Source organism: Dermacentor variabilis, chromosome 3 (genome assembly GCF_050947875.1).
Source record: "Dermacentor variabilis isolate Ectoservices chromosome 3, ASM5094787v1, whole genome shotgun sequence".
Classification (NCBI taxonomy): domain Eukaryota; kingdom Metazoa; phylum Arthropoda; class Arachnida; order Ixodida; family Ixodidae; genus Dermacentor; species Dermacentor variabilis.
Genome location: NC_134570.1, coordinates 223,662,066 through 223,678,607, shown reverse-complemented (window position 1 = coordinate 223,678,607; position 16,542 = coordinate 223,662,066). Strand labels below are relative to the sequence as shown.

The 16,542-nt window shown below is 48.2% G+C and overlaps 1 protein-coding gene across 1 annotated transcript in view; it reads left to right on the top strand.

Annotated features, from left to right (window-relative positions):
- Positions 1-16,542, top strand: part of LOC142575034 (neprilysin-1-like) — a 622,756-nt gene that overhangs the window by 395,385 nt on the left and 210,829 nt on the right. Inside the window, exon 13 of the mRNA XM_075684001.1 lies at positions 6,787-6,890. Within this exon, the coding sequence (XP_075540116.1) occupies positions 6,787-6,890 (104 nt within the window). The remainder of the gene's footprint in view (positions 1-6,786; positions 6,891-16,542) is intronic.

The window sequence follows — 16,542 nt, the reverse complement described above, 5'->3', positions numbered from 1 at the left end:
GTCGCTGGTTTAAAGAATTTCACATCACCATAGTGTGTAAGTCCAGATGGAAACACTCTGATGCTGACTGCCTATTGACCCGCCGCCGCAAGACGACGAGGATGGTGATGCCTTCCTGTGAACAAAACACGCAGGAGAATTAGCTGAACAGCGGCAAGCAAACCCAGAGCCAAAATCCTCATGAAGTACTTGGAAGGCAACACTGATGATGCACCTAGCGCATGTAGGCGAGGATTGTTTTTGTTTTCTAAGCGAAACGACGTCCTCCTAACTGACAAGTACTTCCAGTACGTGTCAGCTACCTTCTTTTGCCATCAGCATTGCGTCCAGAGGTTCTGCACGCCCTATCTGACAATCCTACCACTGGGCATCTCAGATCCTCCCGTGCGCTATCGAGGATAGAAGTTTGACTGACCGCGCCTCACTCGCGACGTTGCCAACTACGTCAGGAAATGGTGAGGCTGCCAGCGACGCAAGACACCACAAAAGAGATCAGCGTGGTTGCTGCAGCTAATCAAGCCAGCTTGACGACCATTCCAGCATATCGCAATGGGCTCCTTTGGGCCATGTCCGACGTCAACATCCGCGAATAAGTGGATCATCGTGACTTCCGACTAACTTGCCCGCTACACCGAAACGATATCCCTGGCTAAAGGTAGCGCGGCCGAAGTGGCTAAAATCTTCGCCGAGAATATCCTGCTACGACAGGGTGTCCTGGAGGTGCTCATCACCGACTGAGGAACGGCTTTTACAGCATAGCTTACCTAAGCAAATTTGCAACACAGCCGAACAAGCCACAGGAGGACTACTGTCTATACCACCCGCAGATGAATGGTTTTACGGAGACGCAGAAAAAGACTTTCGCCGACATGCTGGCACTGTACGTCGATGCCGAACACAAGACGTGGGATGCTGTTCTGGCGTATGTAATCTTCACTTACAACATGGCGATGCAAGAAGCAACGCGGGTCACGCCGTTCCAGCTGGTTTACGGAACGAACCCGACGACGACTCTCGACGCCATGCTGCCGCACGTCACCGACAAACAGAATCTCGACTACGCTGCGTCGAGTAGCAGCCCGGTGACTGTGTTTGTGTTTTGACACCAATACGTCGACGAGGACTTAGCGAGAAACTGTTGAGACGCTATGTCGGACCTTACAAGATCATCCGACGTATTCGCGCACTGCACTATGCAGTCGTGCCAGACGGCATTTCGTAATCACAGCGGTGCCGCTTGCGGCCTCAAGTAGTCCATGTTGTGCGCCTTAGCGCCTTTTGCGAGTGTTAACGAACTCTGGGACATTTTCTTTGTGTGTTTGTTATTTTTCTTTACTACATCTGCTTCACTTCCTTGCTCTCGTGTTTGTAGCATCGGGATGATGCTTTTTAAGAGGGCGGCATTGACACGCTTACATATTACTCCTTTCCTCGGGGACGGCATTTCACCCGCTAGCAACCTAATGTTATCGCCCAGCGCAAGTTGTGCCTACGTGATTTCCAACTTACTCGAATGTTATCGCTTATTTCGATTCTTCCTGCTTATGTTCTTGCCGAACCTCTTATAGTCAGATGGTATGTGCGGCACGAATCGTGTAGCAGTTTCTGGAAGGCATGCGGGCAGCAGCGACTACGATGGAACTTTCGATGAGTCATATATAGGAGCCGACACGCTTGATCCGCAGACCAGGTTTTGACGATTGGCGACTCAGCTCGCCGCTATCGTAGGGCTTCAAGTGTCCCTTGCTTTTTTTGGTCATAGGTTCGTGCGACAGGCAAGTTTCGTGATTAAGTTTTTCTATAGTGTGTTCTTCACCGTCACAAGAACCTGACGATATGTTAGGACTGAAGAAACGAGCAGACTTTAATAGAGTGTTGTGCATTGCGTCTCGACAGGTTTTCTTTTATCGAAGACGAACCATCAGGGATTGGAATGTTGGCGTATAGGGCTGTGACGTAAAGTGCAATGAAAATTCTATTTTGCGACTTTACCATTAACATCCTCCATAATTCTCAGAAGGTGCAGGGTATAAATGGCGAAAGCGTTTTGACAGAGATAGGTCCTCCTGTCGACAAGCATTGGCCAGCCTTTGTGAGGCACCTTATTCCAGTTTATAACTTTTGCGCTACAGTGTGCTTCACCATCGGTCTTTCTTTATTTTAGATTTGCTTGAATGTAAGGGAGAGACGAGCGTTCCTCAACAGTTTACAACGGTTCTAGTTAAGCCAGAAATATGATAGCTTCGCCACACAATACGCTTACTATTTCCTTGTTTTCTCTGAACTGTAAGGTGCTTATTTGTGAATTTCTGTTAGGACTCCGGGAAACAAACTGTATACCAGAATAATGACTCTCTGGAAGGTTGGCATAGTTACTTGTTTTACAACGGCTGTAATTACTTTTTCTTCCCTGACAATATGCTTTCTACTTGATCGAAATGTAACTAATGTTCCTCCTATAGTACACCGAAAAGAGCGCGAAAAATACACTACATGCCTCGCACAAAGGATAAAAATAGGAGGGTGTTCAGCAATTACACTCAAAGCGCCAAATCAGCCTACAGAATTCAAAGCTTTAGTACACATCAACCGTAAACTGGCCCCCTTGTACTCTAAATAAGAAATATCTGCCGTCCAGGTCCTCCCAGATAAGGGGCGAAGCTTTGAACGCGTTTCACATAACCATTATAAGAAATAACAAAGGTGTCGGAACATTCCATTGCCCCTAACTGACAGAAACACTGTCACAGATCTCGGGGGGTGCTTATGTTTACGAGAGGGATCGAGAGAGGCACAGGGGCACAGCACACGTGATTTTATCACATCGAAAATACAAAGGAACTCACACAGCACCCTGAATATAAATAAACATGAGAAACGGAAATTGCCGCAAACTAACAAATACAATGCTAACAATCAGTGCTATAACTCCTTAGTTTCGCCAGAGTCTTGCAACGTCCACGTCTGCCTCACAGTTGCACACAGGATCGAACCCGCTTGCTTTCTGGCGTCGACTGTGACCTCGGTAAATTCCTATACCGGCCCCGTTTCGTCCCCGGCCGGTGCTCGCGGCGATCCTGACGACGTCGTCCTTGTGACAGCCAGTGGAGTACCTTTGTGTCCCGGTGTCACCGCTGACGTGGCCTGCAGGGTTAGGCTTAGCGACGGCAGGTGCTACCCGGGGCTGAAAGCCTATGTGGCGCCCCGGGGAATGTCTAGCGTCCCGTTGCTGGTCTGCCTTCGAAGGGGGATTGCTGTTGGGGTGCTCGCAACTACCGTGGGCGGCTGCAGTGGGCCTCGCTCGAACTTCACCGACGTTGACAGCCACGCCTCGAAATGCCAGCGCCATAGCCTCCGGAACCACTCAGCCTCTGCTCCAGCCACCAGCACGGTGCTGGCGAGACAACCTTCTTCGACCAGAGCCACGCAGGCAATGCCAACGCAGTATTGCTGCTCCTCCCAACCACGGCTCGGGCCGCGCGCTTCGAGCGATCGTGCCGTTTCGAACGCTCCGCGCTCTTCGTCGTCGTCGTTCTTATTTCTCCGCATTCCCCTTGAACATGAGAAACACTTAAAAATGTACCTGCTAATGCTGCTAATAGTTCCTCAAAATATAACCTTCTTGAGTTATCAAGTATTTGCGGTAAATCAAAATCCGTATATAACGTTTTGGAGCTCTTGTAGCCGCCATTAACAGTTTCAATGCCATACTACTCTGATTTGTACAACCTTGAAAATCACAGGCCGATTCCCGGTGAAACTGTTTCCTTGGAGCAGTTGCATGAGAAATCTCAACTTCCTGCAATTAAACCGCAGACTTCAAAGCGTTACCGACGTATGCCTCATGACATGGACCCAATTTCTTCCCCTCAGTTTAAACTTAGACTATGCAGAATACGCCTCCTTGTTCCACCAAATATAAACAGTGCGCTTGGTGGAGTCATGAAGTCAAAGGCGAGTAAAATAATAATAATAATAATAATAATAATAATAATAATATCCCTCACTAATAATCTCTCTTTCAAAAGCTCGGAAAAGCTGGCGCGGCGACACACCTCTCGCCTCCTCTACTCCGTGCGTACGTGCTGCTGCCATAAGAACACCGAAGAAAGTCCGGACGCCCGAAGAAGAAGCGGCTTACCAGGAAGAGCGCCGTACTGCCAAGCGAGAAGCGATGCGTTGCCACCGAGCTTATCCGGAACACCACGCCGAAGCTGCGGCAGAGAAGAAGCGACGGCGATTCGAGGATCCCGAGTTTCCGTTCAGGGAACGCGAGAGTTGGCGCTTGAACGCTCGACGTCGCCGAGAAACCGATCCCGGCCTGCGAGTGCTCGAAAACTTCCAGCGTCAAGTCCGCCGAGACAACGACTTAGCAAGACCTAGCGTGATCTCGCAAAACCTGCCAACAACTAGGCAAGCCACATAAAAGCTATGTGATCACAAGCTCCGCTCTTGACTCCAGCCTTGAACCACTAGGGCAAGCTGCATGCGCCCGGTTTTTGTATTTCGCTACCATCAAAATGCGGCTGCCACGGTCGGGATTGAACCTGCGACCTAAAATAATGCCATAACCCTCAAGCTACCGCAGCGGGCACAGAAGTGTTGATTTTACATGCTGCCACTTCCGCCGCCTAAACGCTGCGGTGTTTTTATGTGGCTTTGCGCTTGCCCGCCCGGCATCAGTTGTCCGCTTGCAAATTAGCGAGGTCTTTATTTTTCCGAAATACCAGAAGCACCGCACCGTACCTTGCAACCGCTGTTTTCCATGTCTCCTCCCGTCATCTTTTCCCTCTCCCACCCCCTGTATGGGAACTGCCAGTGGCAAAGCTGTTATTCACTCGTTTCGCGGTTGTACCCTTTCTCTGCCTCCTGTGTCCACTCCTCCCTATATACTGTTCTGTCTACGTTCCCTCTGGACTTACAGGTTAGTAGAAAGGTTAGTAGAAAGCGCTGCATTGCTTTTAAGGGGGTCCTGGATAATGTGACGACACCCAGGCACTGCCACAGTGCATTCTGTACATGTCACGCGATGGAAGATCTGAACGAGTTTCTCGCATCTCATTTCCTCTCAGCCACGCTCCAGCCATGTATATGCACTCTAAACATTTCTACGCCTTTTTAATTGTGCAAAGGACGTTCGGTTGTCACATGTCTAACGCCCTCACGTTTAAGGGCAAAAACCAAATTGTTGGTGGGACCCGATGATGGTATCTTGTTTGCCGACTTTTTCTTGCAAGTAGGAAGGATGACAGCTGTGACAGGCGACATAAAAAGTGCATGAAATAAAGTTTCATATCTATCCCTGTGAAATTCTGTCGGATATTTCCGTGCGACCAAAGTTGTCAGAATAATTACCTACTTTTCAACTACGACTTTTATCATCGCTCGTTTAGTTAGAGCTCCGTTGTCGTCCTCTATAAATTTTCGACGTAATAGTTCTGCGGAAAACTGCAAGGCGGAGCGAGGTAATCAAGGCAAAATAAGACATCCACCAAATCGCAGCAATTGCTATAAAGGAAAGCAACACGGGTTCCTCGAAAGAAAAGCCTCGCAGTTGAAGAAAAATTGCTACGATTGGGTAGATGTCTCAATTTCCCTTAATTATTCTATAAATTTTTGTAAGGCCCTAATGGTAGGGGTGTTACCCGTGTGACAAGCAAACACTCCTAAAGGTGTGAGTGAGTGAGTAAGACAACTTTATTTGGTCCACAATAGGCGCGAGCAAACTCAACGTCACCTGGCCAGGCCCACTCGGGGACCATCATGTCAAACCTGGCAGCCCTCTATAGCGAGCCCTCTGGACTGCCAGAATTTGAGAGGTCTGGTCCTGGGCCCCGACGAGCTTCATCATTTCCTCGTGAATGAAAGGGGGGCCGGCAGAGGCGCAGCCCTACAGGACACGCTCCAAGTCCGCATATCCGCCACACAGGGGGCAAGGTGTAAAATGTTTACACCTAAGGGTGCAAAAAGTTTTACAGTGCACGCTCTGAACCCCCCCCCCCCCCCCCCCAGCGTGGCGTGCAAGAACACAGCAGCAGTGCAAATCTAGAAAAGGCAAAGGAAGCTCCGCTTTAAAAACATGTAGAGTATATCTGATTAAATTAAGCATGCTAGGTGACTGTGCCCATAACTCATCATCGTCATCAGCGTAGTAGCGGCGGCCGTGTTTTATTCTTAAAACCAAACCAAGTTAGTATTTATTTACGACACTCGTAGTTCATCTACCACCCTCTCCAGTCTTGCCATATACTTTATTAGGTTTTATACCGTGGCGCTATTTTTAAGTGGTTAGCATTGGGAGTGCCAACAAAAGTGCGCGTGTTTGAAGTCTGGGGAGCCGGTCACGTGGTAGAGGCATGTATATATATATATATATATATTTGTCAGCTCCGGATGACTATCAGTTGCACACTCCGAGGCGAAACGTGTGCCACATACACGCGTGAGCAGGACTTTGCAACACGGGGTGAACGCGGTTCAAATCATGCATCCGGGACCTCAAAAAGGCGCGACATAATGCTGAAGCTGCTCTCTCGCAATAAATGTTAATGGCGGCCACGTACATTTGCTTGTTCTGCAAGGACAGCGTGGACACTTCGTAGGCGTTTCATATAGCGCCTTTCAAGGTACTTTTAATAATATTGATTTAGACCGTGATTAAGTGACAGACTTCAAACTTGGCCCATCACTGCTAAGATGCCCTCAGTTTTCTGTGAATATAAATTGGGCAAGTTATTGGTTTCTCCCAGGAAAGCATGACACCTTTGTGCTTGAACACACACGCAGGTTCCCTTGGTCGAGGGCGGCAACGCCCTGGAGGGCTACTACGTGGCCCGCTCACACGTCAGTCGCTCGCTGTGGGACGCTGCGCTCAAAGGCAACGACTACGGGTGCGTCTTTGTGCAGGTTGTCGTCCTTCGCCGATGCTAAGAAAAGCAGACGGGCCCTGCTCTGGCCATTCTCTAACTGCAGCGCGGACGCGGTGCGCTTTGCAAAGGCAAATTTTCTAATCGCCATGAGAAGCATGGCCAGTGAATGTGTCACAGCTTGACCCTTGCCCGACTCCGAAAAATGACCAGCGACAGACAAGCGCCCACACGAACGTTTTTGTGCGAAACGTCAACTTCAGCTTCGCTATACTATAGTTGTTCAGCCAGCTTTGTAGCCAGTTGCGAATTTTTCGTAATCGAGGCTGCACCTGAGCTGTGTCGATCAGAAATTACACTCTGTTTCAGACAAAGCGCGCAGCGCTCTGCTAGCTACAGAGGTATTCTGGCCATGAAAATTTATCACACTTGGTCTTTTGTTGTCAAGCAGCTTAGACGCTGAAACTTAGACGCTTAAACGTTAGACGCTTAGCCGCTTAAACAGCTTAAACTCTGTATCAAAAAGGCGTGCGTTCCACTGCTCGGTTACAGAGGTTTATATTGAATTTCGGAAATTTTCTTTTCGATGAATATTTGAAGCTTTTTACGTGACACGAACTTTCGGCGGCGTCATTTGAGCGTGATCCGAGATCGATAAACGCAGCGAAGCAGCAGGTGTCGGTGACGGCAGCGCGTGCTGGAGTGCGAGGCACGCGAGGTGCCGCGACGGGCTGCGAATGAAAAGCACGAAAGGGAAATGCAGCTACATTATATAAATGTCAAATACGTATCAGTTATTTCTGGGGCATCATGTTCCGAAGCCACGATCTGAGGCACGCCGTAGTGGAGAGACAACGGGGGGGTTTCGCCACCTGGCGTCGTTTATATCGCGCGCCCGATGCGCTGCACGTGAGCGTTTTTTGTATTACGCCACCATCAGAACGCGGTCAACGTGGCCAGGATCTAAACCTCTATCGGAGGAGATTGGCTGCCGCATAATACAGTTTGTTTATGTTTATCAGTTAACACTATTTCTTTCTTTTTCATTTAATAGGAGCGTAAACAAACAACATTTTTCACAGCACTGCTAAAAGAAAATATCCAACTATTTATTGCTGCTAACACAGTCACTGCAAAAAATTCTTGCTAGCCTCCAGCGAGTTGCACAGGCTGATTAAAGGTGTTTACACCTACGCACCTGGTAGGGAGGCTAGGACTCCTATTGAAACACGGGTACTGTAATGAGAGTTCGGTTCAAGTCCTTTTATTTAGATCGTGCGTAACTGCAGATGTGCAGTCATACTGTTCCTATACATGTTATCGCCCTTCAAGAACACTGCATAGGTTCCATTTTGGTGGTACTCTGTTGCAGAAAATGCAGTCAGAATACGTGGTGTTCCCTTTTATTTTCTTGCACGTGCGCCTAAATATCTCTCGCAGATTTTTTTTTTTTTTTTTACACTTTCACTACGGTGGCGGGCAAGACATAACGACCTGGCCACATTAGTAGCTGTGGTCACAGTTGCATTCAACGAGCGCAGTTCTAGAATGGGTCAGCACCACAATAGCGTATCGGTAAACTTCTTAACAGGCCAAACTGTGCGCGTCCGTTGCGCCATCAGTAGGCGTCCCAATGTCACTGCCAACAAACCCGCATTGTCGTTCTGCGAAATTCCTTTGGCCTATCCCGAGCGTGGTGGCTGCGGGCCTTTCTTTTGAACATAGTAGGCCCGAATCCCCCCCATTCCCTTTGGGCCACCTGGACATCTTTCACTACTCGTTTTTTTTAAATATAATTTCAGGGGCGTCTGCTGAGGCCTCCGCTTGTAACAGACCGCGGTCGCGACGAAACGCGACGAAGCTCGGCGCGCGCCCCGCACGCTGTGCCGCGTGGCCGGGCACCGCAGCTGGAGCAGGTGGCGGCGCACGTCGCTCGGCGCAGTCATGAAGCCCGATCGAGGAACAAAGCTCCCTCCGTGGCATTTTTCCGCGCGTAACCAGTTTAGGGATCCGAAGTCTATGCCGGGCGACGTGCCCGAGTAACGCGCCCTGGTTCGCCTAGGGTTGCCCCACAGTGACGTCCAACGTACGCGCAACCAATCCGATTTGTCGCCTTCGGCGGATCTGTCGGGCGAACGCTCTTCCGCTACCGCCTTGCGCGAAGCGTCGCACTTTCTTCAGAGTGCAGTTGTTAAAAAACACCTCCAGAGCTGCTTATAATACAAGCATACTTTCCCGTCGTCACATTTAGGAGCTAAGAACCTCCACAATCGAGAGGAGGAGGACGTGATGTAATGCACTTCTACGCAATCAATGGACGACTCAAGCGTTGCGGAGGCCTCGCTGTTTGAACGAAAGAGGCATTGAGAAGCGGCTCTAGGCATTGAATGCTTTATATGACAAGATACTATAGCAGAATGTAGGTAAATCTCACGAGAGTCGGCCTTCGAAATGTCGAAATCAGCAAGAATAATGCGGCAACACTTTTAACAGTTTTCAGGCAGTAGTTATTACCACAACTGATACATCTAATTGTCACACTTCACCAGTGGCGTTGCCTCTGCGTGGCACGCTGCGACCTACGGTTCGATTCCCGGTCGAAGGTATTTTTTACTCTTTTTCCTTCATTACGCAGTGTGTCTGACGAGGCGAAATAATTTTAACCGCGTCGGAAACGCACCATCTGGTCACACGTTATATAATTGCTTTTATTGTATTCATTCTTCTAAAGTTCTATTGCATTGTTTCTACAATACCGTTTATTGTACTGTTTTTACATGTAGCGCACGAAAGATTGATGTTTAATGCGTGTGGCAGGCCTGAAGCAGTACTGTCGCTATTACTTCGAGTCGTCTTCCCCTGTCGGATCAAAGAGGCGGAAAAAGCTTTCGCCACGTTAGCAAGCTAGCACTGACAAACAGAAAAGAACATCTTTTGACGACTGCAAACCAACCGACGTGCCCAGAGTAGCAACCTGAGATTTTACCACAACGCTAATACAGACCTATACGGGCGATAATTCTTGTACTATTAATATTAACCACTGCAAACTATTCAGCTTTCCGCCGCGGGATTTTCATCGATTTTGGTTACTTTAAAAAAAGAATTCTTGTGGGTTTTACGTACATTGTGCTCTAACGTTTAATTTCTAACGTATTGAACGCAAACACTCAGTGCATTTTACGGTATAAAAGTGAGCCCTTCGATGCGCATGGCAGTGATTACGATCGAAGTCAGCCGCAGTACGTGTATTCTCAATCCCGTTTGCGCAGAAGCTCATCTATACAGCATTCACTACTTTAACTAGACGAATCAACATCAAAATAGGGGTGTGTATCTTCTACTGACACAGCCGAGACGCTCTTAAACGTGCACTGAATTACGGCGTCTTATCCCGCAGCGTAACTCGCGCTTTTTTTAGTGGTCTGCCTGGCGGTATGGCTAAAGGAGCCTCCCGAAGAAGCGTCAAGAAAGAACTGCTTTGAGCGACAAGCAAACGGTACGACGAGGGTAACTCGCGCTTGATCGCCAACGAAAAGTGAGGGCTACTTGAAGAGTGATCAGCGGAGCTAACTGTACGAAAAACGCTGCTCTTCTTCGCTTTCGTTACTTAACGATTCGATTATTTTGTAGATTTTCTTGTTAGTCATATTTGCAATTGTGGAATGCTGCCACACGAACGGATATCCACCAATCACTTAGCGGACAGGTAACGAAGTGTAATTGCAGCATTGCTTTCTTTGCGATAAGCACACGTTGTCATAGTAACGCATCGAGTGGCCCCGAATATTATGCGTTTTGCACGGTGTTAAAGGCGCATCAACTCTGTGTAGGCAGATGCGGCAGTTGTTACAGCAGTGATGAGCACGCCGAAAGAGGCACGCTGCATTACGACAAACGGAGAATAAGCGCTGGCGCGATGGAAACATGCATTTAGCTGCTCATGTTTGACGCATCCTAACGGGAACTTCTAATGTTTATAATACGTTCAATGGGCAGTAGTCATTGCCTGGAGAGCGGTGTCGTGCGCGTAGTTTCTTGCATAGCCTCAAGTTGAAACGCTTTTATTTTAGCTCGTGCAAACAAAGCCTCTTTTAGCCTTCTCGAGGGTAACGGTGTAATAAAAATTTTAGGTTTGTCGATGAATTTTTATTACATTACGAAAGGAAGTATACTGACGCATAGCTGGTCGTTAGTATAACCTTGACAGCTTTTTAGCTGTTTTTTAACTCGTTTAAAAGTGATGCACCACATTTTGGTCAACCCATTCATGAGTGCAAGATCGTTTTTTTTTAACTGCTGGCTATACCTGTTGCGGGTATAAATGTAACAAACCGCTGCTCTCCACTGAGTTCGTTTCATCCAAAGCTCGTCAAACGTAGCATTATCGGTAATGTGGAAAGTTGGGCTAGTTGGTGAGTAATCATATCTTGCTGGTGAACCAGCGCACTGACACGGACACAGTAAGGACACACAAGAAAAGACGACACCAGCTGCACTCGCAACTATCTCGAGTCCAGCGAGTGTCGTCTTTTCTTGTGTGTCCTCCCTGTGTCCGTCTCAGTGCGCTGCTTCACCAGCAAGGTTGCATTATCGACCTGGTGAATGTTTCTAAGAAGTCGCGTCTTCACCGAGCACAGGAGATCTGAGTGTTTAAAGGCCGCAGGATGCCCATAACTTGTTCGTGTTCTTGTAGCAGAATAGAAGCTGCGGAAATTACGAACTCGCCAACCGAAGGTAGAACAGTTTCGAGAAAAAGAAAACTTCAGCGTAATTCCCTATCTACACCGTGTTTGCACAGTTCGAAAAAAGAAAGATCGTACGCCGAGCAGATGTAAAGGTGATCTTTCAGGTTTTGCAGGATTACCAGCCCTTGTCTTCGCAAACCGTCAGTCTAGGTCCTAAAACTCGCGACCAAGTACATTTGCCTTCAAGTGGTTGTGGTGTTGAAATAACCTTGTTGTGCCGAAGGAAACACGTACGTCAAATAGAGCATTGTTTGTGTGATAGGCCGCTGGGCAGCGGCAGCACGAAAAGAAGGTAAGCGACGGCAGAGCTCTGCTCGCAATTCACTGTCGAGATCGTAGGCGCATGTCGAATATTGGCGCGCTCGGTTGCAGCCAGAAATCGCGATATAAGAGGGTGAGGTCGCTAATTGAGACAGAAAGGTGATGATTTGAGCGAAAGGCGAAGTATCGATTGCGATAGCAAATTAGTAGACAGCTTTACGAACTAAGGATAATATTTTTATCGGCCATGTAAATTTGGAAATATTCGCTTACTTATCGAATTAACAAGCATGGTGTCACCGCGCACAAGCAAACATGAACACATCACAACTCGATTAGCCTGGACACAGCTGTCAAATTGCTGTTGTAAATACGGCAGCAGCAGCGAGCGAAGTGCTGTCACTTTGGCGCAAGAAAAGAGCAAGCGAGAACGCATAGCACACAAAGGTATCAGCCGTCTCCAGATACCTTTCGAGATACGGCGCGACGCTGCAAAGTACGCACTGGGCGGAGTCGAAGCCGTCCCCCATCTCTCTCGCGCTGCCTGCCCGCTTTCCTCCTTATCGCGCGCGAAATTTAGCCGCCGCCGTCAGCTCTCCTTGGGGCCTGCCGCGAAATACGCACATGCTGCCGGAGCACAACGCCGCCCCCTTCGATCCCACACCCCACGGCCTCTCGGGCGACAGAAGACGGCGCGTTTATGCTTTACTTTTCCCGCGCGCCAAATTCGCGTGCTTTCATCCGCACATATAGCATGCGACACGCGGCTATGGTGCTGTCACCCTTGGACTTTACACGGAGCACAATGCGACTGCAAAAGTGCGTCTGCAGTGTCCACATAATTGCTCTCACAACAAAAGAATCATTTAAGGCTCATTCGCGTCGGCGACTGACAGCGGTCGCGCGACCAAGTTGGTCGCATATGGTCGCTTTTCTCGGAAAGCGACGATTCTGGGCCAGTCGCTCGCTGCTGGATTTTTCCGTTGCGCGACCGTGGTCACAAAATTGCCACACCAATCAGCGGTGCGCCGAAAGTTATGCTAGCATGTGTTTTCGTCCAGAGTCCTGCTGTGTCGGACCAAATAGAAAGTCCACGCCATCGTGGCATACTACAACAATGTAAGTGGTGTCTTGCATCGTGATGCTGGGGCGCAGTAGTTCCAACAACGTGTCCAATGTACGCGGTAGCATTCGCAGGGAACTAAACAGCAGCAAAATAAAGAACAAAATTTATGCACCGATTCCCACGCAACGCGAACTAGAAATTACGACTTACTCTCGATAATACTCCTTCTGATGTGCGCAGAGTTCGAGCACCCAGATAGCCAGATACATCCATTAGATGGGCATAATACGCTACGCGTTGGAAATTCAGTACGTCCACTAGATATCCAGATTTATCCAGAGAACGTTACATGGATGTACTATAGATCATCGCAATTGCCTCCGGAACGTGTAAGTAATACGTTGTCGGGATGTCAGCGCTGGATATATCTTTAACATCTAATAGACGTCTACAACATCCTGTAGATGCATTTATTACGTCTAATTGATATCCACAGCATCCGACAGATATTTAGTACTTCTAATGGATATTCATATTAACCACACTTGCGTCCATAGGACATCCATTGTACTATTTTTGGCTGTTCCTTTTATTCGTCATGCATGCATGCGCTGGGCCTCTTCAATTGGTTGTCCCAGACTGTTCCAGACTGCTTGAGTCACTCTTACGGCCAGTCAGGAATGGCCGACGCAGATTCTCGGACAGTCCTGGACTGTTTGGGAAAACAAATCAAAGTGCCCCTATTACTAAGCGAAGAGAAACTCAGTTGTCATCACAGCCTTTTATTGGTACCAACGGTTTGAGAAGTACGAAATGATGTACACAGTATTGCAGTGAAATACAACGGCAGACTGCAGCTGTCTCATGAAAATAAAGTGAACAATAAAAATACAGCATAATGCCATCTCTTGGTTTCTGAAAGGCACAATGAGCACTTAACACACGAACCAATACAAAAATATCACTTCTGCGTAACAGCTAAGCATAAACATACTAAAGGATAAATAAAAGAAAACAGTAAAAGCAATGCTTGAAAAGGAACACTCCTCCCATAAAAAAAATATCTTTCTAAGGTGAGCAACAGCGCAGTGTTACTTTTAGCTGTTAGCTGCATTCTCTCCAGTAAAATAAAACGCAGAGGGCACGTATGAGACTTAATTCTCATGAACAAAAACAAAATCAGAATTCACATGTGGAAACATCAAATCACTATTTCACTAGCCTTTTATTCAGTAAAAGAAGAAAGAAATAGAAACAACGTAGTGAAACATAGAGGACTGCAACCGCTGAAGGCCCAAAACAGCAATACGTCCTATAGGAAAAGCAATCTGAAAACCATCAGTATGTTAGCACAATGATAAATTATGCACAAGAAGTAGGCAACCCCTGTTGCGTACTCCAGGGTAGCGTACCGTACTGCTGCCGAGAAGTAGCGGTGCCTACCTATCGAAGCTCGACCGACATTACTTATTGGGTAGCGTGGCGTTGTCGGTGGGCTGCAGGCCTCCGGTAGACCATGGCGACCGAGCAAGGGCGAGACGATTTGCTAGTGCGAAACTTGCACGGTTTATTCAAAGGTAGTTGAAAGAAAATAAGAAAAGCATGAAGTGTCTCAAAGTACATTTCGGAGCCCCTAAATAGGCTCTCTACAAGTGTGGGTCGGATCTCGCTTCCGTCGATGTCACGTGACAGGCACAGAGAGAGGGCCCCTCCTTCTGCATTACCGAGCACGGGAGGAGAAGTCAACCCTCATTTCGACGAATCCTGGTAGAAGGCCCTTTGTGCGCAAGCTGACTGACGTTGGCTCTCGCAGGAGAAGTCAGCCCTCTTTTCGACAAATCCTGGGAGAAGGCCCTTTGTGCGCAAGCTGACTGACGTCAGCCCTCGCAGGTGAAGTCAGCCCTCTTCTCGCCGAATCCTGGGAGAATGCCCTTTGTGCGCAAGCTGACTGACGTTGACGCTCGCAGGAGAAGTCAATCCTCTTTTCGACGAATCCTGGGAGAAGGTCGAGTGAACGACCTGTCGCCCGTGGTGTCCGGCCTGGTAGAAGGTAGGGGGAACGACCTGTCGCCCGTGGTGTGCGGCCTGGCAGAAGGTAGGGGGAACTACCTGTCGCCCGTGGTGTCCGGCCTGGTAGAAGGTAGGGGGAACGACCCCCTACCGTGGTGTCCGACGCCAACCTTAACAGCATCTCCGGCGGTGGAGCAAGATCCCGACGTGTAGGGGCCAGCAGCCGCTGTACGAGGGATCGGCGTTTCGGTATCAGAATTCCCCGTAGAGGTCACGAACCCTTAGTTCGTAGCAGGTAGATTCCTGGGAGTGGTCATCCGTCCTCGTGGCGCTCTTGTGACTTTTCTTTCTGGTCCGGTCCGGTGAAATTGGTCTTGCAAGCAGGTCTCGCCACTTTTCGTCTCCTGCGTGGGCAAGCAATCACCCCAGAACAGCGCCGGACCCACAACCACAAAGCAGCGAGCACAAGGCCACCATCCCCCGAGACACACCCGGCTTTAAAAAAAAAAAAAGAAAACCCGCTACACCTTTTCCATTCCCTACGCGCGTCCTCCCCCCCTCAACACTAAAAACAGCCATTTCTAGAAACGTTAAGACGTGGTTATTAAAATCAGCTAACAATTGGCTTCACTTCGGAAAAACATATGAATGAACGAAAAAGAATGCCACGGAAACCCGGATGAGTATGAGGCTTTCGATACTCTAGGGGCAACAACTTAAACCGTCGGCATTGCCGTTAAGCTTACTCTTCTTGAACCAGCGATATAGCAAGCTAGCTTCTGCACCGCCCAAACTACACGAACCGCATGTTTCCAACCTATCGCGGTGGCGTACTTATCGCACGTATTGGTGCCACTGAACAGTCTGGCCACCTTCACAAGTACGTAATCACAAGCGCGCTAGCCTTGTGGTCACTATTCAGAACGCGTACTTGAGTCGTAGGCAAATCTTTCATTACGCCTACTCACGTTTCTTCCTTTAGTCCCTACAGGACACGTAGTTTAAACGAGCAACTAAACTTGCGTAACTTACGCACTCCGCAGAACCCTTAAAAAAATTGCGTCTGCTAATAACTCGTTTACGCACGCTCACTAAAGAAGTCAGAATACGGCTGCCTTCAACACACACGAGCAACCGAGTCATAATTCTGCTTCCTTCCGTCCACACAGGACAGATGCTAAAGGAACTAAGGACGCTTCTCAGCTTAAATCATGCACTCACTGAAAACCTACGCGTTTAACCTTAGAAAATAAAAAACGCATAAGAAGAAGAAGGTTAACTAAAACACACACGCGTTACCATAGGCCTCTCATCGATAACCTTGACACTCTGGTTACTCACACACACAAAAAAAGAAAGCCTATATACTCATTAATGAACACCTCGCGAGACTAAACTTTTACCTAAAAGGCATCTTTCCAATCTCGGAGCTCTTTAAACGAAAACACAAACAAAGCTCATACCTTACATATTGAAGGAAATTCTTAGTTTCAAATCGCGAAAATTATCCGATGCTCAAGAAATAAAACAAAACACTTCATTTCTACGGAAGCTCCCTTGGTCTCCCGTTTCAAACGTTTTTGACTGACTC